Source organism: Cynoglossus semilaevis, chromosome 8, assembly GCF_000523025.1.
Source record: "Cynoglossus semilaevis isolate Cse_v1.0 chromosome 8, Cse_v1.0, whole genome shotgun sequence".
NCBI lineage: Eukaryota > Metazoa > Chordata > Actinopteri > Pleuronectiformes > Cynoglossidae > Cynoglossus > Cynoglossus semilaevis.
In genome coordinates this window covers 13643148-13667452 of record NC_024314.1, presented here as the reverse complement: position 1 = coordinate 13667452, position 24305 = coordinate 13643148, and the positions used below count along the sequence as shown (strand labels likewise).

General features: G+C 41.8%; 1 protein-coding gene across 4 annotated transcripts; it reads right to left on the bottom strand.

Moving 5' to 3' along the window:
• Positions 1-10: 10 nt before the first annotated feature.
• Positions 11-24126, bottom strand: spag9b (sperm associated antigen 9b). Of its 4 annotated transcripts, none has more exons than XM_025057245.1 (29): positions 23036-24126; positions 18604-18724; positions 17963-18033; positions 17152-17249; positions 14309-14456; positions 11215-11590; positions 11004-11088; positions 10718-10842; positions 10397-10454; positions 10025-10177; positions 9865-9922; positions 9534-9664; positions 9397-9453; positions 7910-8089; positions 7697-7826; positions 7514-7603; positions 6752-6913; positions 6463-6634; positions 6166-6387; positions 5933-6092; positions 5703-5831; positions 5532-5612; positions 5358-5425; positions 5122-5270; positions 4567-4738; positions 4356-4469; positions 4092-4268; positions 3725-3856; positions 11-3050 (listed from the first exon to the last, which is right to left on the bottom strand). In XM_025057245.1, the coding sequence occupies exons 1-29, from the start codon at positions 23333-23335 to the stop codon at positions 2932-2934; spliced, it is 4038 nt and encodes a 1345-aa protein (XP_024913013.1). In that variant the 5' UTR covers positions 23336-24126; the 3' UTR covers positions 11-2931. The 4 variants fall into 4 exon arrangements, with proteins under 4 accessions (XP_024913013.1, XP_016890167.1, XP_008313271.1 ...); XM_017034678.2 differs by having other exon boundaries at positions 4092-4271; positions 7910-8083; positions 23036-24116; XM_008315049.3 differs by having other exon boundaries at positions 4092-4271; positions 23036-24113.
• Positions 24127-24305: the final 179 nt, after the last annotated feature.

Genomic DNA, 24305 nt, shown 5'->3' with positions numbered 1-24305 from the left:
AAAACATGTATATTTTTAATATATTGATTTTATTGTACAAAGTTACATTCAGAAGCCAAGGCTCATTCATAGTAAATAAATACTGACATGGCTGAAATGTAATAATAATCTCCTTAACTGGAGACAACAGACACACACACACACTTACACTTGCACAAAAATAAACCTAAATCTTCTGATACTGCTCAGTACAAGAAAGGGGAAAAGAACAGACCAGTTCAGTAAACTAGCACAGACACCAGGAACACATCTGTGATGATACTGCATGTATATTGTACTAACCGAGACTGAAAAAAATCATCAATGACACAAAATAGATGCTTTTCCAGAAATAATCAATGATTAAACTGCAGGTTCAGGACTCCAAAACAATAGAAAGAAAGAAAAAAATCAAACATAGGAGTTTAGACCTGGAAATAAGAAAGTAGCATAACATTGAGTGTGACATGGACTGTCACTTCTTTCACAAACTTTCAACCAATTATATGTGAAACACTGAACCTGTTATGGAGGGATACAGAGGGACAGATATTAACTCTTTAATTTACAGAAATCAACTTTGTGTGGAAATGATTTTTTTGTGCTTCTGGCTGGAAAAGCAGGAAGTGCTGAAAGCAGTGAGCAGTCACGTGAAGTTCGGCCTAATTGTTGCGCTGGCACAGTGGCATTATTTGCTGGCAAGGCCATAGAGCATTGCTTTTGGTTGCAAGCAATTTTTCAGAACAATAAAATTGAGCAAAACTCGACATTTTTGTCAGCAAGTGTACATTTGTCTTGTTGTTGGCAATAAATTGTTGTTTTTTACAACAGGCAAACAACAATTGTTAAATGACATCGCTTCATAGTTGCCTTAAAGTGATGACATTGAGTGAGGGCAGTATAAGAGAACGTGCTCCACTGGAGCTTTTGACAGTCAAGGCAGGGTGTTAGCCTTCATATTGCGATTGTGCTTCACAACTAGATTGTGAGAAGTGACAGCCCTTATGCAGTGAAATACACACACGTCACAAATGACATCAAAGAGACCCTCAAAGAAAACAAAATAAATTAAAAATATTGTTTGTAACAATCAGTTTCTTATCAGGTGCATGAGAATTTCACACAAAAATGCTGAATAAATGAGAAAACAAGAAAAGTGAAACGACAGTCAGATCAAGTGTTTAATGTTCTGCTCATAACATCTCATACACATTCTTTCCTCTCTAACACTGAAAGTATTTCAAAAAGTCATAAAAATATACTATCTCATCTATACAAGCAAGGATTTCTGTTACAAAAAACAGCACAGGGACAGACGGAGTACGCTGCTGCTGAAAAAGTGCTGCAAATCACCAGAGAGTTTGTAGACCACTGGGCCAACTGTGGACACTTCCACCTTCAACCTTTGGTAGCAAACTTGACATTCTGTTCTAGGAAAAAAATAAATACATCATCACACCTGAAAAGTCTCAGTGCCATCACACCTGGAACACCAAGGTAGATTTTCTAAAGTTTATGGAGAGTAGAGGTTCAATGTGAATGTTCAATGTCCATCATGTGTAACACTAGATTAAATAATTTTATATCTAAAGAATATTAGAGCTGGTGTCTTTAAATGTTGACCAAAATATATCAAGGATATTATGTTAGCCAGTGATCCTGTTGCATAGCATCTCACTGCTAACCTCTCACAACTTCAAAATTTGAACTAAAATTTCCAGTTTCACAAACAACATTGTGACACGGTAGAATGTGTGATTTTTAATTTAAAATGAATAGTATTCCAAATGGAATCTCCTAAGCTAAATGCTATCTACATTGTAGCCCCATTGGGTCACAGAGCAAAATAATGAAAGTCAGCATTACCCAAATTCTAATTTGTCAGCTCATTTGCTGTGTGCAAATGTGCATGTGGGGATTTTGTGTTCATATTTACACAGGTATACCTTTATTTTATGGTATACCATCATGCTAACATGCTGACAAGGGTAATGTTAATATTAGTAAATATTAATCACCTTGCAAAACATATTTGAAATATATGAAAAAAGCTAGCTCACTATTAGCATCCTTGAATGTCTACAAACACAATGCTGTGTCCAAATGTATTAATTTTCAATTCTTTATTTTGGCTAATAGCATGCTAAAGTCAGAGCTAGCATGGGGATGTCTCCCAATCATATATATATATATCTTTGACTTCAGACTTCATTAAATATTAATAAAATGTTAGTGTTGTAATGATTTTTTTAAATTTATATTTATTTATATATTTTACAAATTTAGCTTTTAACAGTAAAAACAATAAACAGACCTAAACAAGCATGCTTAACCGGTTTGCATAGTTTTTTCTGACTAAAAAGAAATATTTGAAACTCAACCAAAAGTTTGAACAATTAGAGATTATCATATACTTAACGTTTGATTATAAGAGCTTTTAATCAAACGTCACCTGTATTTGAATGATGATTTTTATCACAAGTTTATCAAAGTAATGTCTCTTAAAGATACTTTCTCACAAACACAAATCTGTCATTTTGCTTAGACCGAAACCAAAGCAAACTTGATATAGACAGAAACAGACAACTTGAAGTTGATGAAATGACTTGTTTTGCATGGTAACCATTTTAAAAAAAGAAGACATTTGATCAGCGATTCAGGCTCTGACACCTCAGTCTCCTGATTATTAGTCCTGTACAGGTGATTTAGTGGTCTGTGTGAAGGAACAGTCGATCTAAAACAACAACAGCTAAGTGTTGCTAAACCTTAGCTCAAATAATATTAAAGCATATTAAATAAAAAATAAAAAAGGTTAAAAACAAAAACATGGGTCAGAAAGAACCGTGAGAGAGAAAGAACTGAACAGTTCTGATGGCCACCACCAGACCAGAAGATCATTGACCCCTGTCAGTGGCTGAACAGATGGGGGCGGGGGTGGTCAGAGGTCGGACTTTAGTCCTGGTTGGCCATGACCTGCCATACAATGAGGTGACTGCGTTCAGCTTTTGCCAACAAGGGCTGAAAGTTGGCTGGAGGTTCTTCTCTTTCTTCTCCTTCTCCATCCTCATCACCTGATGAGACACAGAAGACTTGTTTGACCAGAAGCAGCAGCTTCACAGGTCATGATCACTGGAACAGTGGGCACTGCCCCATCCTCTAAACTGGGCCACACACTGTCTGTTATTTTAGGTTGGAGGGATTTTGTAATTACTGACAAAATCTTTAATTCAGCTGCGGCATCCGGCCACACCAGTAACACTTACGCACAGACTTGGCCTGTTGGTGGCAGTAATGCAACTTAAACTGGGTTCAAATGCAAGGTGCAAATGAAAGTTTTGTTGCGGCAGGAGGTGAAAAACACTACCATAAAGTACTTCAAGTTTACAGTATAACATCAATATAAAACATGTTGTTTCCAAATCTATTTGAATTGAAAAACTTTTATTGTGTCAAATACTGCCTTTTGATAAAACATTAATTAGATAATTACAAAGCCTCTAAATAAAAAAAGTTTGTTAAATTATTTTAAATGTTGTTAAAATGTATTTCAACATTGAACATTTTAATCAGCTTCAGTCTAAAAGTTCTGAATGCATTTTAAATCGTCAATTACACCAATGTCATCAGTAATGAGGGCTGATATTAAACTGAAGTGAAAACTAATGTTTGGTCTGTGGTCTAATCCCAGGATTTAAAGCGGGTATTATTATTATTATTATTATTATTATTTTGGTTGTGAACTCACCCATCCTGAAGTCAATGTAACCTTCTCCTCCGCTCATCACCAACATGGATTTGGTTCCTTCCTGAGATGACGATTCTGTCACTTTGTCACCTACTGTGTCTCCACCAAAGGACGCAGCAGGAACAGACAGACCTGGAAGAACCCAGCAGACCCTGAGCATTAGGTTTGAAATGTTCAACTGTGAAGTAACATGGGGCAGCCAACAGGGGGCGACTCAATTGGATAAAGAACAGCAATTTTCTGAATGGTAGTCTTTAGAAAAAGTGTGAGGAAGAATGAGGAAAACAGGTCCACGGGAACGTTATGTTGTTAAAAATGACATTCAGATTTTCTACAAGACCAAAGACCACATTGACAGAATTATTACCGGGGACTGCAGTGAAGAACTTGACAGCGTCTCTGTGACCGTGGAAGCAGAGCTGAGCGTGAGCCATGGAGCAGTAAGGAACAAAGGTTCCAGCAGTCACTTTGTCACTGCTGTCGTCCCCGTAGACACGGACCACACCTCCTGGTTGGGGACCAGCTGCCTTCAGGCTTTTGTTGGCTGCTGGTGAAATGGATTAGGAAAATGAAACGGTCAACTGACTGAAAAAAAAAGACGATTTTATTCTAAGAAAAAAATAGTTTTTACTCTCTGTTATTGGAACGGAGATGATGACTCCATTTCCTGTGCCGATCCACAGACGACTACACGACACCATGAGAGCTGTGATCCTCACAAATGAGAAGCCCAGTTTCCCAGTTCCTGTGGAGAATGTTGAAAAAAAACCTCAACAATCAGGTTCCAAACCCAAACTAAACAAATGAAAAGTAGGAATCTGCAGAGAGAAAGGTGAACCAACCGAGCATCTTGCTGACGTAGGGCTCAATGTCAATGTCCTGCAGGTGCTGGAAGGTGTGAGCGTGGAACAGCCTGAGGGTCGAGTCTAGTCTGATGGACACCCAGATACCGTCACCATCCCAGGCCAACTGACGCACCTGACTGTCCTTACGAGGGTGAGCGTCAAAGGACTTCTGCAGAGGACAGAGGGGAAGATTGTTCAGGAAAGAGTTTGCTAAAAATTAGGAAACTGAATAAAACCATACTTTAAAAAAAGATTATCTATAATATTTGTGAGCTTTTACTGACGTGATGTGATGAGAAAATATGAGAAAAGCTAGCTCACTATTAGCATCCTTGAATGTCTACAAACACAATGCCGTGTCCAAATGTATTAATTTTCAATTCTTTCTTTTGGCTAATAGCATGCTAATGTCAGAGCTAGCATGGGGATGTCTCCCAATCATATATATATATATCTTTGACTTCAGACTTTAAAAAAAGATTATCTGATTGAAATAATCCAAAGACATGGATCCAGGTCTCTAGATTGAAGTCTGACGTCAGCTGTTCTTACCTCTATCTTCATGGCCTTGGGCTGCACCACATAGATCTTGTTCCTGTAGCCACACCACACCTTGTCGTGGACCACAGTCATGCAGCGGATGGAGTGGTGGGGTCTGCCCAGGTCTATCAGGTGGTAGTTGGTCAGGTCCCACTGTCCATCTGAGGAGAACAAAGGCAGCAGGGGGCGACATATTACATCGTCTGCACCATCAGGTTGTGGTGTAGGGGCTTCACACATCTACTCACCCACTCCTCTGTGGAATATGGCTAAGGTTCCATCAGAGAGACCAACCAGCACTCTTCCTTTCACATGACTGTGGCACAGAAACAGTTTTCTTTTTTACCTATACCTGCTGTTGGAGTACTGGTCAGCACCGTACATCCCAGGATAAGATGAGAAGGACACTTTTTTGTACTCACACGATGCCAAGCACAGAGTCCTTCAGTCTAATAGAGTGGAGACACTTCCTCCACTGGGCCACAGACGAGTGCACGTACACACTGCAGACAGGAAAACACTCCGTCACACACTTTACCCTCTTGGTTTGGTTTCTTTAATACAAATGACGCAGAGAGATGTTTGGAGCTCACCATCCATTCTGAGCACCCAGCCACATGGTTGGCAGAACGCTGCTCATCTTCTGCGCCTCCTCTCTCATCAAGTCCTGCTCCTCTGCAGTGGAGTTTGAACTCAGACCATCCTTCAGCAGGTTCCTCTCTCTGTTCAAACACAGAACAGTCTTCTGTTCATTCTCTGAGGACGTTTGAAGCTGCAGTGTTTTCCTGGACAGAGTGAAGTGAAGACGCTGAGCTGCCGTTACCTCTGAGTGGATCCTGCTGCTGTTTCTGAAGTCTGCTGGACGCCCAGTGGGTCAGTGAAGACGTGTTCAGTGTAGACTCCCCTCAGAGCGCCACTGTGGTCAGGAACTCCGCTGCTGCCCTCGGTCGCCTCCGTGGCTTCTTCTGCTGCTGCTCTGGAATCTTCAGAGACAACGAGCAGAGTCAGACCTGTTGAATTTATCATTCTTGCTCTCTGGTCATTGTGAAAACTTACCAGATTCTCCATTCAGATTCTCTCCTTTTTCCGAACCATCTGCAGACTGAGGAACAGCTGCCGATCCTTCGGCTGCACAGCCCACGACGGTGATGCCTCCGAGGACGCTGTCGCCACCTGCTGAGCTGCTACTGGTTAGTGGTGAGCTAAGGTCTCCTGCTGCTCCTTCTTCTGGTTGGAGAGGCACCTCCTCACCAGCTGGATAGTCTGTCTCTCTCGCTCCTGGATAAAAACACAGATGTCAGTGTCACAGGAGAATAGCGCCACCTACTGTCTGCAAACCTGACCTCCTCTCACCTGGAACGCTGGCGATGCAGAGGACGTGAGAGTCGCAGACAAAGAAGCTCTCCAGGATGTTTCCAGGCTGGTTGGCATCGATGACCACAGCTTTGGTGATGGACTGTGTGCTGGTGCAGATCCACACCAGAGACGATAACTCGTCCTGCTGACGCAGCTCCTCCTGCTGCTCCTGGAACCAACGTCAAGTGGGAACGTTAATGTTCCAGCATCGTTTATTAGAAACTATGGATTTTGGAGTTGTGTCTCTTATTAATAAATGTAGTAGCCTGTGTGTTTGTGTGTTAACCTGTAGATCTTGGTCCAGTTTCTCCAGACTGCTCCGAGATCCTGACTTCTTTTTCAGTTCTCCAGGTCCAGGGACGTCACTGTAGAACACACTGGCTCCAACAATGGAACCGCCGTCTCTGGTTTTACCTCCAGAGAGATTCACACCAGCAGCACACCAAAGCTGCAGAGAGGAAACAGAAATGTGATACCAGTTTATACAGGGAGTTCTGTATTTAAAACTTTTTAGTTACACTTTCTTAGTACAACAAATGCACACACAAAAAAAGGACCAAACTGTGTACAAAATAATCCCTCCCAACTCTGTTGCACCATTGTTTACTGTTATACCAAATTCTCCCCTCTCATGACCCCAAACAGAGCAGTCAATGGGTTTGGTTCTAATTTTCTGTTTAAGACCAAAGAAAGTGTGTGAAAACTTCCCTCCAATATTTATTGAGGCTTGGGGAGGACCAGTACATATGAAAGAAGGAAGCCACAGTATGGACGTCATATCCAGGTATACAGTATATCCAATATCCAATTTTGCCTTGGAAATAGAAGCCCTGTGTACCACTTTGAACTGGATTAATTAACCAGTTTAAGTGTGTAACCCCAAGTATATACAGGGCATTCTGAGGAGTGTTCCACAGAGATCTGTGGTGAACACCTTGAGAAACATTCAGTTTTAGAGCTCATACTTTTCCAGTCTCTTTTAACCAACACTTCATTATGTCCGGACTAAGGACATGTTATGTGATGGGAACATGTTCATAAAAACAACCTTCATAGAAGCATCTTTTTCATCCACTGGTCTGAGGAAGACTGGAACAGGCAGGTTCTTCACCCTGTTTTCAGTCTGGCCTCCATTGACCTGGGAAGTCCACAGTACAGTGTATTAAACCAAACAGGCAGCAGTGGTGAGGAGGTGAGGAGGCAGAGAGCCCAGTCCTGGCTTGTTTCTTACCTTGTATTTCTTGGGCAGACTCCAGCCATAGGCCTGAACTCTGTCGTCCTCCTTCTGGACGTGAGCTTTCACCTGTTTGTACTGTTCTCTCTTCTGCTCTCGCCTGGACACCACCTTGTCAGCACCCACTCTGTGAAACACATCAGCAGCTCATCGACCCCTGGATCTGTTCTGATTTGTTTGTTTGGTGTCAAATCTCCCTGACAGACTTACTCATCATTGAGGAAATCAAAGGCCTTGCTCTTGTCGCTGGGCAGCTGCTGCAGAGTGCTGCTCCTCTTCTTCACCGTCGGCTGGATCTGTGAGGTGGGGGCGTTGTACTTGACGTTCACCGGTGCTTCGCCCGAAGGCTTCTTGACTGCTCCGCCGGACGAGCTGAACAGACGGCTGAAACTAAAGGTGTCAGGGCGGGGCAGTGGGAGGAGGGACGGGACCGGAGGGAGGGAGAGACAAAGGGAAGGAGGAAGAGGGCAGACAGACAGACGTATAGAGGGATGGACACAAGCAGTTCCTCCAGCAGCAGCAAAAACGCAGGGTTGAACATTCAGGGGTAAAAAAGGCTCTCCTCCGTCACACCAACACACCAACACACCATGCACACTTTCACACAGGCAGATGTGGAATTTACCGTGGAAGCTGCAGTGAGTAACGTTTCATTCACTAAAGGTCAAATATATGTTGAACATATGTTGCATTTACACCATTGTCACAGTTCACATGTCAAACACAAGGCTCGTGGGCCAACTGTGACACTCCAAGTTCTTATTGCAGCCTGTGGGAGCTTAAAGATTATTTAACAGCCTTAATAATAAAGTCCATGCTGTTGAGTTTCTGACCAGATATGACAGCATACACTAAATACTGTACATATATATATATACACACATAAACCACAGATGTCTAGAAGGTGTTGTTTATAAAGAGTGTGAGCAGAATATTGAAAGTTAATCACTGCAGCTTTGACCTCGTTGACCTTCTCCCCACCACAGTGAAGTGTCAGTGCTGCTGGAGAGCAGGGGTTGCAGGATTAATACCGGACACTGAGATGGACGTTAGTTAACAGAAAAGAAGAACAATCGTCCAGGCAACGACCCCATGAACAAAGCTTAACGTTCAGCGTTATCAGTTTTTAAATATGACCACAGAACAATTCCGACATGTCTAAATATGTTAAGTTGATTTCTACTCAACCAACAAATAAACCCTGCACACAGGCATCACAAGACCAGGCAGAAAAAGAACACCCCAAAACAGAGCAGAAGTCAAGGTGGTTCTATACAAGTACTGTTCTTGTGCAGTCTCCTCACCCAAAAAATATAAAAGTTCCTCAAACCAAACCAGACACATTCATCTCAGATCTCAACAAAGGAGAGCCTTAATCTTTCAACCCGACCTCACAGGTTCAGAAACCAGTCTCATCTCTGACTTTATTGAGTTTCTTTCATATCTTCTATCAAGCCTTCAATGTTTCCATGTGAGTTTTAATGGGAAAAATGGGCTCGGAGCTGAGATCAGAGCCCGGCTCTCCTCTGTTACAGAGTTCAGAGTCAGTCAAGAGAAGACGCTAGCAAAGATTTACCTACATCCTGGGGGCAACGACCACACAACACGCAGTACAAAAGACATGAAAGACACAATGCTGTGACTCAGAGGTGGACGATCACCACATCAGATGAAGAGAAAAGAACGGAGAAACTTACAAGTGCCAAAGACTGGATTTCTTCTTTTCCTGAAGAGCTGGATTCTCCTTTGAAGCCCTGAGAAAGAAAATTCACAGACTCAACTAATCCTCTCTGGACGTCCTGTTCAGAAGAAATTCCCACGCGGTCCAACTCACCGAATCATCTCAGTCCATCTGACGGCCTCCTGCAGCTCCATCAGCCGCTCCTTGTACTGGTTCCTCTCCATCAGGACCCTGGCCATCTCCACCCTGGTGAAGCGCTTCCTCTGAGCAGTGGGAACGTCACTCTGTAGGTGGCAGCACAAACATCACGCTGATGAAAACTATTTCATCACAATGTGTTAGAAAAAAAAGTGAAGTCATTTTAACAGTGACGTCACATGGTACAGGATGTGACTCTGACAGGACACAGTGAACTTGACGTTTGACACTGAACCAAAATCACCCTTGAAGGAGATTTTTTATTACCTCAGCGATAAAGTCTCACCTCGTCTTCATTGTCATTTTTGACTTTCTGTCTGGTTTCCTCCAGCTCTGTCCTGACCCTTCAAGAAAAAAACCACAGATTTTTCATTTCCATTTACTGTAAGGTAAAAACACTCAGACTGAAGTATGGCAGATGTTGAAAAACAAAAACTTCTTCTTACTTCTTGAGTTCCTCCTCTAATTCCCTGTTCCTCTCTTCCAGTTTGGTCTTGGTCTGAGTGACAGCGTCCAGTTCTCCACGAAGAACCTCGTTTTCACAGGACAGTTCGTCCACACGAGTGATCAGGTCATTTTTCACCACATTCAAGGCATTTCTGAACGTATGACACACACACACACACAGACACACAGTTTGGTCATCTGATGTCATGTTAAAAGGGGAACAGAAGGTGGCAGCACTGTTCTTTCTGTTAAAGTGGAATCACAGCTTGTTTTTTTTAATTAAAACTCTACAATTTAAATGTATATGTATATGTACTCCTTAAAAACACAAACAATTGTACATGGAAGAAGTCTGACTATCTGGTACTGACTTGGTTTCCAGCAGCTGAGTGTTCTCCTGGATCAGATGTTCTACTTCACGACCCATACCTGAAAGTAAACCATCACGTTAATTATTAATGGCTGATGTTGTTATTTTCAGGGAAGATATAAAATACTTGTTGTCACTAGGTGTTGTTTTCTGTACTGCTAACTGATATTTTTTTAAATCAAACTTTAAACACTGTTTTTCTTCATTAATATTAAATATATTTAAGATTCAGCCACTAGAGGGACATATACTGTATTTACAGCACTACCAGCTGAAGAATCTAGGATCAGATGATAAGATGTGAAAAGATGGAGATTCATACCCAGGAGGTCGGCCCCTTCATCCACGTCTCCTATCAGGTCGTTTCCTGCAGACGACAGCTCTTCAAACAGAGAGTCGGTGTTACGATCAAACACTTTGTTCTCCACGCCACCTTTAGTTGGTGTGCTGCACCAACAGGTGGAGAAGAAAAAGTTAGGAAGATGAAGTCCAAACATTTTGAAAAGGAATAAATCATTTATCTACATGGTATCAATTTAAGACTTTCTGTATGAAACAAAAATATTAGTTGATAAAGACTTTGTGCACAGACTGGCACAGACTAGTACCTAGTTCCTCTGCAGGACTGGAAGTCCATGTCCAGCTCAGGAGTGGACTCTATGATGGCCTGCACCTCAGATTTCTCCACACTGTCTGCTCCATTTAGTAAAACAAATGAGGAAAACACTTTTTAAATGGTTAAAACGCATCAGTTTGGTCAAAGTGTACAGTGTTTAACCTTATTTTGTCTGAGTAAGATTTGTTGACAGGACTACGTACCTTCCAGAGGAGTCGGGGTGGATTCCTGACCCTCGTGTCCATGCTGGGTCTGCTGACCATCATGCACAGCTGCTATGTTCTTATTGCACTCTGGTTTTCCACCGTTAGAGTCCAGATTTGTGCTCAGCCTGTCGGAGACATCTTGTCCCTGAAGATTTCTTTTCTTGGACTCTGTGGACACGGATGCTGGAGACACGGCAGGTTGAACAGTGGTGGTGCCACTGGCCTGACTAGAGGCAGAAGTCTTACAGTTGGATGGTCCAACGTGAGACGATGTTTTGCTGTTTGGTCTGGAGACGCCATCCTGAGAGGATCCTCCATCTGGACCTGAGCCTGTGGAGTTGGAGGTACTGGATTTGGAACCAGCCAGCTCGTCCTTAGGGTTTACAAAGAGGAGAGACAAAATAACAAAACATGATCGAATGGACAAAGACCTCCAGAGTTAGAAATCTTCTTCCCAAAACATCACCATCACAACAGTCACATTAACACTGTCAACCAGACAGTCAGAGGCTGTGTTCACACTGCAGGGCTTCATGTTCAGTTCTGTCACAGACCACTCTCCAGATTAAATCTCACAAAGTGCAGACTTGTGGGGGTGAAAAGCCTGATTTGAATCAGACCGTTGCTGTTCACACTGACATAAAAACAAAATCAGAAATGATCAGGTATGAGGGTTGGGGTGACAACTAAGCCTCATGCAGTGTGAACACAGCCTAACTTAAGGACATGCAGAAAATGTTGCATTCAATTTGTAAACCAAAGCCACGTCCATGGAGAAGAGTTGTTCTGTTGACTCAGGTCTGATCACAGAGTTTGTGACACAACTAAACAACTTTACTGTAATAAACATGGCTGCGCCACAGACCACCCCCAGGATCAGCTCTCACATTTTCATGCACATCAATGACAAAGGTCAAATGTCACCCTGGGGCACATCACATCCATTTTTAAAACATGACCAAGTTATTGACAGTTTTCTATATTTAGCACAAACACAACCTGGTTCAATGGACAGGTTATTACAAAAACAAACAACAACAACAACAACAACACATGCACCAAACCAATGAGAAGTTTATTTACCTTTAGCTTTTAACAAAACTATATATTTGGTTTCACGATACTGTAGCTATATTCTACAGCACTGTACATTTTATTATTTATTTTATTATCATTACCAGTCAAATATTCATGGTGCTGGTTTATTTGATTTGTCTTGTATTTCTGGTCTAGTGATTCTAAGTGTAGATCCCTCTGTTCCAGTGTTAGTGACCTGATGTTCAGATGGAACAGCACTGTGCATCTACTATGATAACAGTTTTACTACAGTTCGTGATACGTATCGTGTCGCTAGATTCTTGCCAAAACACACCCCTGTATTAAACAGTTGTATTCAGATATGAACCAGTCACACAGCAGCCTGTAAGCAGTGTGATAACACATGCAGTGTCTGCAGCTCCACAACCAACACAGGCAGGGGAGCGGGCGGAGGCACTGAAGGTGGTTATGGTGATGTCACTGGAGTTACAGTGTCTTTGGGCAGGCAGTTCTACCTGGTCCTGACTGGTCTCCTCTTCATCCTCCAGTGTAACTGGAAAAACCTGCTTCTCAAACAGGGGATTTTCAGAAACACTAACCTTAATAATATGTCATATGATAAACCTAGTGAAATAGTAACAGCAACACTGACTTGATCCCTGGGACAATCATCACTCACACATCATCGGCAACAGACAATCATATACAACAACACGTCATATATAAAAAAAAAAAAAATTCTCTTTCCAAAATAAAAAAATCTCTTATTTCTTCTGGCTGCACTGATGGGAGTATTTCCTTTCACATGCTTGTGTCAGCCCGCCGTTGCCATAGTAGCAGCCAATTGGGAGCCAGATTCCCTCCTCTGCACCTTTCTGTCAGCCATCCCAAAACACACAACAACATGAACACACTCAACCACACAGTGAGGGGCTTAACTGTAAATCTAAATGTCAAGTCAGTGGAAACAATACAAAGGCTTGGCTCTGTGTCTGTACTGAGGCTCTGTGTCTGTACTGAGGCTCTGTGTCTGTACTGAGGCTCTGTGTCTGTACTGAGGCTCGTCTGTACTGAGGCTTGAGGCTCTGTGTCTGTACTGAGGCTCTGTGTCTGTACTGAGGCTGTGTGGAAGAAATTGTTAATGTCAAAGTTTAAACTCTTTATCTAGAAATGCAATCATGGATAACTTAGAAAATCTAAATGAAACAGCTCGATGTCAGACAATACATAGCTTAATGTTAGCCATTACAGCTACTAGGTAACTAGCCACAGGAGGCGGCATTAGTGATATGTGGGTCCTCTGGGCATCGAACCCAGGACTCTTTGCTCCTTGCTTTCAAAGCAGGTGTACTAACTGTTATGAAACTCTGAAACCTCTCAAACCAGGATGCTGAACTACAGAACATTAAATTAGACTTATTGATTTGCAGACTTGGAGAACTGGTCCATGATGTTGTGATTGTCCCTGTAGTGAGACTAAACATAAGGTGCTGAGAACATTTTACTTTTAACTGCACAGACCTCTGCACTGGAACAATATTATTTAATATGTGTGAGAAGAAACTGTCCAACAGTGGTAAGTTCAACAACCTCTGAACCTCATAATAAAACGACCACACCACCACAGAGCAGTGTGCTGACAACAAATGAATACTCATTAGTGCAGTCATCAATATTCATGGTGGAGCCCTGCAGCCTGGTTTCCATCTGCAACAATGTGAAGTCACTCTGTCCTGCTTGTCCCCCCCCCAATGAGGCACACACAAGGCCCCAGGATGGTACCACTTCCTCTGGTTCCTGGGCTGCAAGCCACAAACACACACACACACACGCTCGAAATTCTGAACCAGCTCAACCATTCCTTCTTCAATAGAAATGTTCCCTCTCTTGGATGTTTGCTGCACCCGAATTTCCACCACCTCTTTTTTCGTGAGGTGAGGATTCATGATGTCACCGGTCCGATCTCTGGGAAGTTCTTCAGCCATCTTCTGGCATCACTTCATAACCTTCTACCAGGTACTGTTACAAAGTGTGACAAATGTGTTTTTCAAACCTTGAGACTGGTGTTAGAGCACGGGTGACTGAGGTTGTTGAATCTCCACGGTTCTGACGGAGAGTCCACAGGCTCCCTCTGGAGGTCAGGGGTCATACCATCAGTGCCAGCGAGATGGAAAATGCCCACAGAGATGGGGTGATCCTTCCTGGAGACAAATGGGAGGAAGTACGGTCTCAGTAAAATTGTTTCCTGACAAAACAAGACAGGATGTGTTAAAAATACTGACACATGGGTTTGTTCACTGCTTCACAGATCATAGATCCTTCAGATCGGCATCTGAAGAAGGTAATAAATAAACATTTTCATAGTGTTATTTTAATCGGCACTGTGTTTGGCTCTGAGGTCTTCAGATTAAATTTGCCGTTGCCAAATTAAATGGCGACTGATAATCTTTCATCAATCCACATGATACCATGACATTTGACGCTACACTAAGAGCAGGATTATGTGGCGATGGACCTCAGAAATTCACTGAGAGGTGCTGTTGCACACAGACGTGGTAAAAAGTAAAATAAGGCTGTTTGCCTCATACATTCCACCAGATGATAAACACCCCATGGTTAGAGTCTGAGACATCAGCAGAAATGAACACTTCAACCTACACAACACCAGGGCAAGTATTAGCAGAACAGCAACAACTGTCACAAAAATAAAATAAGTGATAGAAATGGGAAAAAACCACAGTAACGGCATAAGAAAATATGAATACACTAAAATATTGCAATATTTAGTTTAATTATATATATATATTCTACAGCACTGTATGGATTTATATTTAAACACATAATCCAATACACATGATTGTCCCTTTTGATAAAAATAAAATATATACATATAGATAATAAACAGTATATAAGTAAGGGACAATGTCAACATCTCTCAAAAGTCTTATTGTGAAGCCTGCTTTGCTGTCAACAACAGAAAGATGTCATACAGTATTACACTACACAAAAATACAGGGCTGGGAGCAGTACCACTGCCTACCACTAGGATAGGTCTAAAAGTACTCTGTCAGCTTCAGCCAACTGGATGTTTTGGTTCCATTTTGTCACAAACACAAACAAATTGTACATCACCAGTAACTGTTTCTTTTTGGGGCACAAACTGAGGAGCATTAAGGTGCATCTCCTGTGTTCTCCACTAGGAGAGGTCTGTCAATTACCACTCTTTTTCCTGACCTACTTTTCAGATGCAGTGTGTCTGACTGCATCGCACCCACATGGCAGCAGCACTGCAACTGCTTGGCTCGAAAATCTGCAGCATCATCAGACACGGAGAAGATGACGTGTAAATATATACGGATGTGCACACGCTCACAACGTTAGACACACAAACACAGCCACGCTGCTGTACCTGCCGGCTCTGGGTACAGACGGTAAGGAGGGCAGGGCAGGTAAACCTCCAGTAGAGACGGAGTAATGGACCAGCAGCAGCACCGACAGAGACACCAGTACGGCTGAGTTGATGACCACTGCTCCCCCCACAAAGCCAAAAACAAACAGCAGCATACACCCGGGGCTCATGGCCCCCCCAGATTGTGGCCCAGTGTTCCAAGAAAGTACGAGGAGGCTAAGAGGGAACCGACCAGAAAGACTGACTCAGAGAAGGTGGTGGTCAATAAGCACTCAAATGAATCTGCTGCTGTAATAAGTTAATCCTGTAGGTAGCAGCAGCAGCAGCAGCAGCAGCAGCAGCAGCAGCAGCACAGACCGTCCTCCTCTCCTCCTACTTCTCTCTTCTTATCCTCTGCCAAGATGCGACACTTCTGCTGCTTTGCAGTCTAGAACTCTCCGATGCTCTCGCTGTGATTACACTGCCCATCAAAACCAACAGCAGCAGCACCTCCTCTCTCTCTCTCTCTCTCACTCGTTCTCTTCTCTCGCTCTCTCTCTCTGTCTTTTGGAGGCTGAGGAGGCTCATTCCATATGCCTCTCCTCAGGCTTCAGCCTATTGGCTACAAAATGAGGAGAGTGATCAGTCCAAAATGTGTGTGTGTGTGTGTGTGTGTGTAGAAACAAACTACACCAGACCTTTCACAGCTATAAGGACTACAATAAAAACTAAATTAAAACTATCTCATCTTGATGTCTTACTTTACGACATCACAAAACTATATCTTCACTAATGGAGACTTCAACTGATGATAAAAATGCTGTTGATGTTTAAAACTATATTTTATTTGTTGTTGTATTAATCACCTGACCAACATTAGTATATTTCTGTCTGTGTCAGATCCTGTGTCAGAGCGTGGACATGTCCACAGTGGACGCACTGTGAAACTGCAGTGGGTCAGAGGAAGTCAGCTGTTGGTGAGGTGACGAGGAGACAGACTGTTACGGTCTGTTACACACCCACTGCAGTTTCACACTTGTTTTTTACACCTAAACATTTTACGCTCTTGTATAACAATAACGTTTACACTGGTGAACACATGATGTCCTTTTGGACAATTACAAGCTAAAAACCAGAGAATTACTTTCCACAGCTTCCCGCTCTCCCCTCCTGCCACAACTTCCCACTGACACAAACACAATGTGTTCTCTTTGAAGTGACATCAATGAGGTTCTGTACAAAATCATCTGACCTGAGAGCTGATCACAACGTGATCACAGGAGATCATTACTATTGGTTCTGGTGATGTTCTTCCTCAGAAGGCTCTAACAGTACAGATGCAGGAACACATTTCTGACATTTAAAATGTTGCCATTTAAGCAAAGCATAAATGACTTCATGGTATTGTAGACATTGTATTGTATACAATGTTGTATTTACAACAGGGTTCAAATGTTAGAGTTTACTAAGATGGGTGTATAAATGACCAGCAGGTGCAGTTGCCTCACCGTGTTCTGCCTGATATGAGTGAGTCTGGGGGTTCGGTCGGCGTCACCATGTGTTGGTGTTTGGTTCTCTCCAGGTGCTCCATGTAGCTGTGGATCATCTGGAAGGAACAGAAACAACACACAGTCACTCCTGAAACTACCACCACCAACACAGAACAGCTTCTAGACATTGTTTTTCTAACCTTTCATACACTCCATGAAAACCTGGCTGGGCCTCAACATTTCAATATTTATTTAGCTCAGACTTCACTGCTAGAGAAAGGCTGGATCTGAATTTATTTACAACCTTGTCCTGTTTACCAGAAATAACCAAACGACAGACAGGATAGTGGAATTATTCACGTACAGTATGTCACAGTCAGATCCACAGTGACTGATGCAAATGCATGTTTGTCAGTGACGGTTCACCCCCCTACAAACACACACCCAGGTCCACCCCACCACCACCACCACTCCTCCTCTGTCCAGCATTACGTAGATAAACTGAAGCCTGTCCAGACACTGAAGCATCTGTTGGTGACATTTGATGAATGACAGAGCAGTGAAGAGGTGAGAGTGAAGCCTGAGCAGAAACAGAATTCTTCTTCGTGTGATTAAATTGTCAGAACCAGTTGTTAGAGCTGTGTCTAAACCAGGAATAAACCCAATCACATTACACAAAAAGACAAAAAATAGTAGTTAAACAAACTACACATTTATCCTAAAAACTACACCTGTGCTATGACACCTAGAATACAACTGTTGTCTGCAGCTCCAGTGCAGTTCCTAAAGTGTGTGTTAGACCTTTAGGGATGACTTTTCTGCAGTTTACCTCAGTGTGTCTCTGGTGCAGAGTGTTGTACTCCTTCTTCAGCTCTGCCTCTCTCTCCTCCAGTCTGCTGACTGCATTACAACGAAAAAGAAGAAGAAAATTAGCTGTGAAAGAGAAGAATCTACCAAATTTGTTTCACCTCTTAAAAAGAGAAGATTAAAAAGCACTTTACTTTTCATTCACATTCACGGCTAGGACTGTTGTTGTAGTTACACATTACATCCACAGGAGGGCACCAGTGTACTAAACCCTCAAATCCATCAAATCAGATACTGTCAGAATAATTTTAAATCTAACCATATTCAAGTTACATTCCTGAAATAACTTATGGGGAGAGAATTGGACCTTTAAAGCACTTTTAAGGACTTTAAGAAAAAAATAATCATACACTGCCCTGTTGTATTCACTCTATCTCAGTCTCTTGTCCCAGGCTTTTCCAATCAGGACACGGACAATTATTCACAACAGCTCATTTAACAAACATAACATTCAGGACCATGTGTCCACAGTCACAAGACCAGTAAACTGTTGGTGCTGCTCACACGGTCCTCTGGTCTGGACCGCATGTGTCTGACTCAGTGTTTCTAAGAATAGTGTGGTTACAGTAAAACCCTGGACAGATGTACAGTGGATGGACTCACTCTGTTCTGCATAGTTTTTAGTTTTCAGCTCCAGCTGACGTGTGTGAGACTCCAGCCCCCCCACTCGACGCTGCAGGTCTTTCTTCTCACCATCCTGGGAATCCTCAAATGCGATGTATCTCTGCAGAAAAAGAATGAATAAAAAATACATTTGAATTAATGCAAAACTGATGGTTCGCACAGAGCAGCAACATAGTAGGATTTCTTGGCAACAAACCACCAGAGAGCTCACATTTACTCCATTTAACGCTGGGTTACCCACAAATTTCCTGAGGTTAATTTATTTTCCATGAAAAGCTCAGCGTAAGGAAATGTTATTTAGGACGGAGCTGAGGGGAAGATTGAGTCAAATAACAAGATAAAGCCGGGGCTGCACTGAATGAACCCAACAACCAAGAAGCAAAGCCTCGACCTAGCTGAAGAAAATGGTTTAAATCCAACACAAAAATGAACAACCACCATGAATATTTGCTGGTTAAGTGTTAATTGTTGTATCAATATTTTCATAAACCGCTGATACAGGCTCAGGCTTCATAATGTGCTTTTGGTAAATATTTTTATGAGTCATTATAAAGAAGCAGAGAGAGACACAGCTCCAAGACTGAGTTTCAAATTGGCTCAACTAATTGGTGAGGTTTAACACATCTTTAAAGAAAACAACTCATTTTCCGCCTCATTTGCTGGACTTCATGGTAATGTCTCTGACATCAGAGCGATAAGAACAACACGCTTGTGATTCTGCATTTCTTGGGAAAATGCAATCTTTTTGAAGCCTCCCTTCTGGTACCTCAGCTGATCAGCTGAGTCCAGGATCACGTCTGTACACATGCAGCCGTGTGATGTGGACCTGCAGCAGAGCCTGGGCACATGTACGAGGAGCTGCGATCACCTGGGCCCCTCGCTCACAGTTAGTTTTTCTTTAGTCCCGGGTCACACTCCAGAACCTGGAGAGGTTTCAAACAAAGGTGTCTTCAATCTGGACCTGTTTGTACACAACTTTATATTTAGCACGATCTTCTGATGGAGTTGTTGAAATCTCTGACCCCCAAGGCCTAACCATGACTTTGCTGTTCATCACCTCTGTGAAAAAAATGAGTTTTTTCTCCCTATTTTTTAAACATTTAAAATTAAAATATGAAAATGAGTTTATGAGATGGCTCTGAGTAAATATTATCGATACACTGCAATACACCATATCCATATTCTACAGCACTACGGATTTTTTATTAGCAATTAACAGTCAAATATCCAACAGTTTCCAAAGCTGTATTTAATTATTAAAAAATAAAAAGACCAACTGACATTCAACCAGTGCCAAAGTGCAATATAAAACTGCTGCAAACAGCACCTCCTAGTACAACACCACCCTTCTGAGGGTGTAGCTCATCACATGACCCCGAGCAGTGACTTTTGAAAATGCTCGAGAGAATTTCTGTTCTAGCGTCACAACGGCCGACTCTTCCCGCTGTGCTGCTCCATAGGGCCGTCTTTGTCCCGACAACTGTCAGCCACACTGGTTCTCATGCACGCAAGCACATGTCTGCTGCAACAGAGTGCGTACACAGCATGTGCACGCACTCACACACATGCACAGAGCTCCGGTGTATTGGAACTCAATTGACAGAGTGGAATGGACTGAGTCCCAGTCTTCAGTGGTTTCTGGCTGATGTGTTAGAGCCACAGTCCACAGACAATGAAGTGAATGACGGGACACAGGCGCACACACGCACAAACACAACAGTTCAACTAAAATGATGAGGCTGGAAATATACAGACATCAGGCTGAGGACACTTTACACACAACTGTAATCAAGTGGCATGCAGTGAGTAACTGGGTGGAGACGCAGTGTGTCATCAAAAGACCTGACTCAACACTGCCATGTCTGCTGCACAGGTCTACTGACATCAGATCTTTCAGAAATAAATGTTGCTGGACCTTGACCTGACCTTCAAACAGCCCCAGGTCAAGTCAAGGACCAGCAACATTTATTTCTAAAAGATCAGGTCAGCTGACAACTTTTAAGCCCTGAATGCCAGGTTTTTCCAGTAACATTTCCGTTTTCTTTCCTGGAGTCACAAACCTCTTCCTACATGACAGCCAGGAGTCATGAGACTCTGATTGAGAAAGGGTCATCTGTAGAGAGCATGAATCAGTATTAAGTCAATGAGGGACATTTACTACATGGGGTTGAGGAACCTTGACCCAATTGTCTACAGTCTCCCACCACTAGTGAGAGTTTTGCTTGAAAAATGAATGCAAATCTGGGCAGAAGACCTTTTCAGGGCACCATGAGATACAACAGCAAATGTGTGCTGGAATCACAGCTAAAGAAGGTTTAAATGAAAAGAAAAAACAGAGAATGCAATTTTTTAAGAACAAATGAATAATATAAATATTTTTCTTTAATTTGACTGATTAAATACAAGTTAAATACTGTTCTGTCTCCATCCAACTCTAAGTCTTAGAAGTTACCAGGCTTTGTTATTTGTGCTGTGGTCTTCTCTGGGGCAGCAGCCGACCGTCAAAGGACTGGGGGAAAATACCATTTTATTTTTACCGGTCTAAGAATTTCCTGCCTTACCTTTTCCTCTGCTCTGCTCTGAGGTCTTTCTCTGGTTACAGAGCAGCTAAAGCAGGACGAGGCTCTTGGGTAAGATCTGCGGCTTCGCTTCTCTTTTGGTCCAAATCAGAGCCTGAATGACTGAGTCCAGGACAAGGTACTAATTTGGTTTAGCTCCTACTGAGAGAGTTTGTCATGTGATATTTTTTCTTATCACTTGTGTTGTTGATTTCCTTTACTAAAAACCCATCTTTGATTTTTATTATTTTCATGACAAAAGCGTATTTTCTCAGTCAAGATCTGATTTATAAGCCTACTGCATGTGGTCCTCACTGTGAACATCTACTCAAACTGAGGCTCTTTTGTTTGTGTCTCATGATGTAGTCTAAAACAAGTGTCAGAATTAGAAGTTTTTAATCTGATAAAAAGTCAGGGGATTTTTTTTTCATAATTATAAAAGACCTCTGGCATCAAAATGTTAAACAATGTTATGTCTGTTTTCAAGCACAAATGTCACAGTTTTGTTTTTATATTCAATCATTCCTTTTGTTGCCTTTTGATCTGACTTTTTGCCTGTTTCATATCTGACACCGTTCTCCTACCAGCACACACATCTTCACTAATTCCATGCACCATCTCTGCTCGCTGCACCTCCATCCATCCACCCGCCTCATTATCATCAACAAAAATGTATTCTTTAACAAATACAATACAATGGCCATCAGCTCCGACATTCATCCACCTTCCTCCACTGACAGACAGAAACTGACATCCCAAACAGTCTGAGGACATGAGCTTTGACATCACTCGGCTGTGAAAGGACTATGACCGTGACACTGCCATGAAGACCCAGCAGCTTCCTGACTGTGGTATTTAACACACAGCGTCCAATGGGAAGAGGACTGATGAGTCCATAACAAACTGCTGGAAAATCCCATATGTGCAGCTCCACCTAATGCTTCAGCAACATGTTGCGACGTGACATGAATTATTTACACTCTGCTTTGAGACATGTTTCACATGTCATTCACCATTCAACAGTCAAGCTGAATGTCAACAAGGTTACAGTGAATACAAAATCATTAACACAATAAAATGCTCCAGATTTCATGTAAGTTTAACTCCTGTTTCCAGGCCAATACCAGCACTAATTTTCTAAGGATTAGGAGTGTAAGACGGCTGAAAATGCTAAACCAGATTAAAGACAAGCTCTTGGTTGTTTTTCAAGGAATTTAAGGTGCAGCTTTCATGTGATGTTGGGAAAAGAGGATTTATAGAAGAAGTGTGTTACACTGTAAATGGACAAACACGTTTAATTAAGTGAGAAATCCAATTATTGTGTTGAAATCATTCATTTTAAATTCTGCTTAGTCAAGTTAGCTCAATCCTGAATCCTACCTGACTCTTAATCTTGTATATTTGATTTCATTCTACAATTATGACTGTAGAATTTAAATCTGTTTGGCAGGGGAAATAATCGCCAGTACACTATAAAACAATAGTAATTCATTACAATTTGCAGTTACCCTTTTCACAAGTCGAATAAAAGTTATAGTTTCTTCATACATGACAAACGTGTAAATTACTTGGTAATTAGTGAATTGCCAGATTTCTGAATGTAGCTTGGCATTGGAATTTCAAACCCCTCACTAAACAACTACTAACTTAGAGTTACAACTGTTTGTGAGTGAGCCGATTTCAAGATGATCTTTTGTTTGTCCTGTAAAGTTACTTTACTTAAAGTTAGTTAAAGTTTAGCTTTATATTATACAAATACAAGAGTAAATAGCCAGCTTTCTGAATGGAGTCTTGCTTTATAAAAAGCAACTCTGGTTTAAAAGAAATTTGCGGTGTTTTAAATAAAAACCCACCTCCTCTGCGTGTTTTCTCAGTGCTTTTTCTCGTTCGTACTGGGTAACGAGCTGCTCATTGTCTTCCTTAAGCAGCTCCAGCTCCACTTCGTGCTCTTGGTTGACAGCGAATACCGAGTCAAGGTTCTCCAGCACGGCTACGACCAGCGGCATCAGCTGCTTCACTACGTCCTCGTCATACTTCTCAATGAGTCGCTCGAATTCACGGTAAATGGAACTGGCCAGTCCGGTGACCCGCTCGGACATGACGGTGGAGTTTGCGGAATCGTCCTGATACAGGTCAACGTCGTCCAGCTCCATTTTTCTGCACTTATTTTTCCACCCGCAGCTAATGATAATCAGCTACAAACACACGAAGCTTAGTTTAAGCGCCGCAAACTCTTCTTATAACATCTCTGAGATGCTGTCCATGGTACATGTTATAGTCCGTTATCTATTTTAATAAAGAATCTACTAAACGACTAACTTCAGGAGCTTGGAACTAGCCTTGTGCTAACAGTGGGGAAAAGTATTGACTTGGCTCCTGTTTAGAGTTTCCCTGTCCAACAGATGATCTGCTGATGGTGCGTTCAATGACGGCAGGAAAAATGAGAACACTGTAAGACAGTTCAGAGTAGAAAACACATTTTATATTTATTTGTTATAAGTCACCTGATTAATACGGAAGAGGACGCGAATCATACAAGCGCTTTCGATGAAGAAGGACAGTTGTAACGTTTTGCCCCAATTCTAAATATTTCTGATATTAACGTCAGCATTTTAAGGTATTGACCTGACGTATGAAAAAATAAATAAAATTAGGATTTTGTTGTTTTTTCCCCCAGATTTTATTTTCTGTTGATACTTTCCAGTTCATATTACACAATTCTAACACTATTGTTTGGATTCTACGTATATTTCCGATATTTTATGGACGAATTATGTAAAGACTATTTAAAAAAAAACAAAACAAAAAAACCCCAAAACAATACCAGTTGGAATTCTACTTTATCCCAGCTATGGATTAAACGTTTACGAGGGTCATTTGAACGTATCAGGATCAACGTCACAGATCATAAGGAATGTGAATTGTTAGTGTGTAAAGTGTTTTTACTGGTCCATACAGTATATTATCAATTTAAAAATTAATTAATTATTTTTAATTACTCAAACTCATAGTTTTAGTCACGGAACGGGTGACGCTGTATCTCAAATATATATATATGTATATATAACTGTTAATATACAGTACCTTGTATTTGCTTTAAATTTACCTGTGATCTCCATGACA

What these genes read in the sequence shown, in the direction of transcription:
- spag9b (XM_008315049.3), bottom strand. Translation starts at nt 23,335, where the DNA reads ATGGAGCTGGACGACGTTGACCTGTATCAGGACGATTCCGCAAACTCC. An exon ending in AAATCCAGTCTTTGGCACTT is followed by an intron (nt 8,090 to 9,396) that starts GTAAGTTTCTCC and finishes TGACACCTTTAG; the next exon opens with TTTCAGCCGTCTGTTCAGCT. An exon ending in CTGCATCGCCAGCGTTCCAG is followed by an intron (nt 6,388 to 6,462) that starts GTGAGAGGAGGT and finishes GTTTTTATCCAG; the next exon opens with GAGCGAGAGAGACAGACTAT.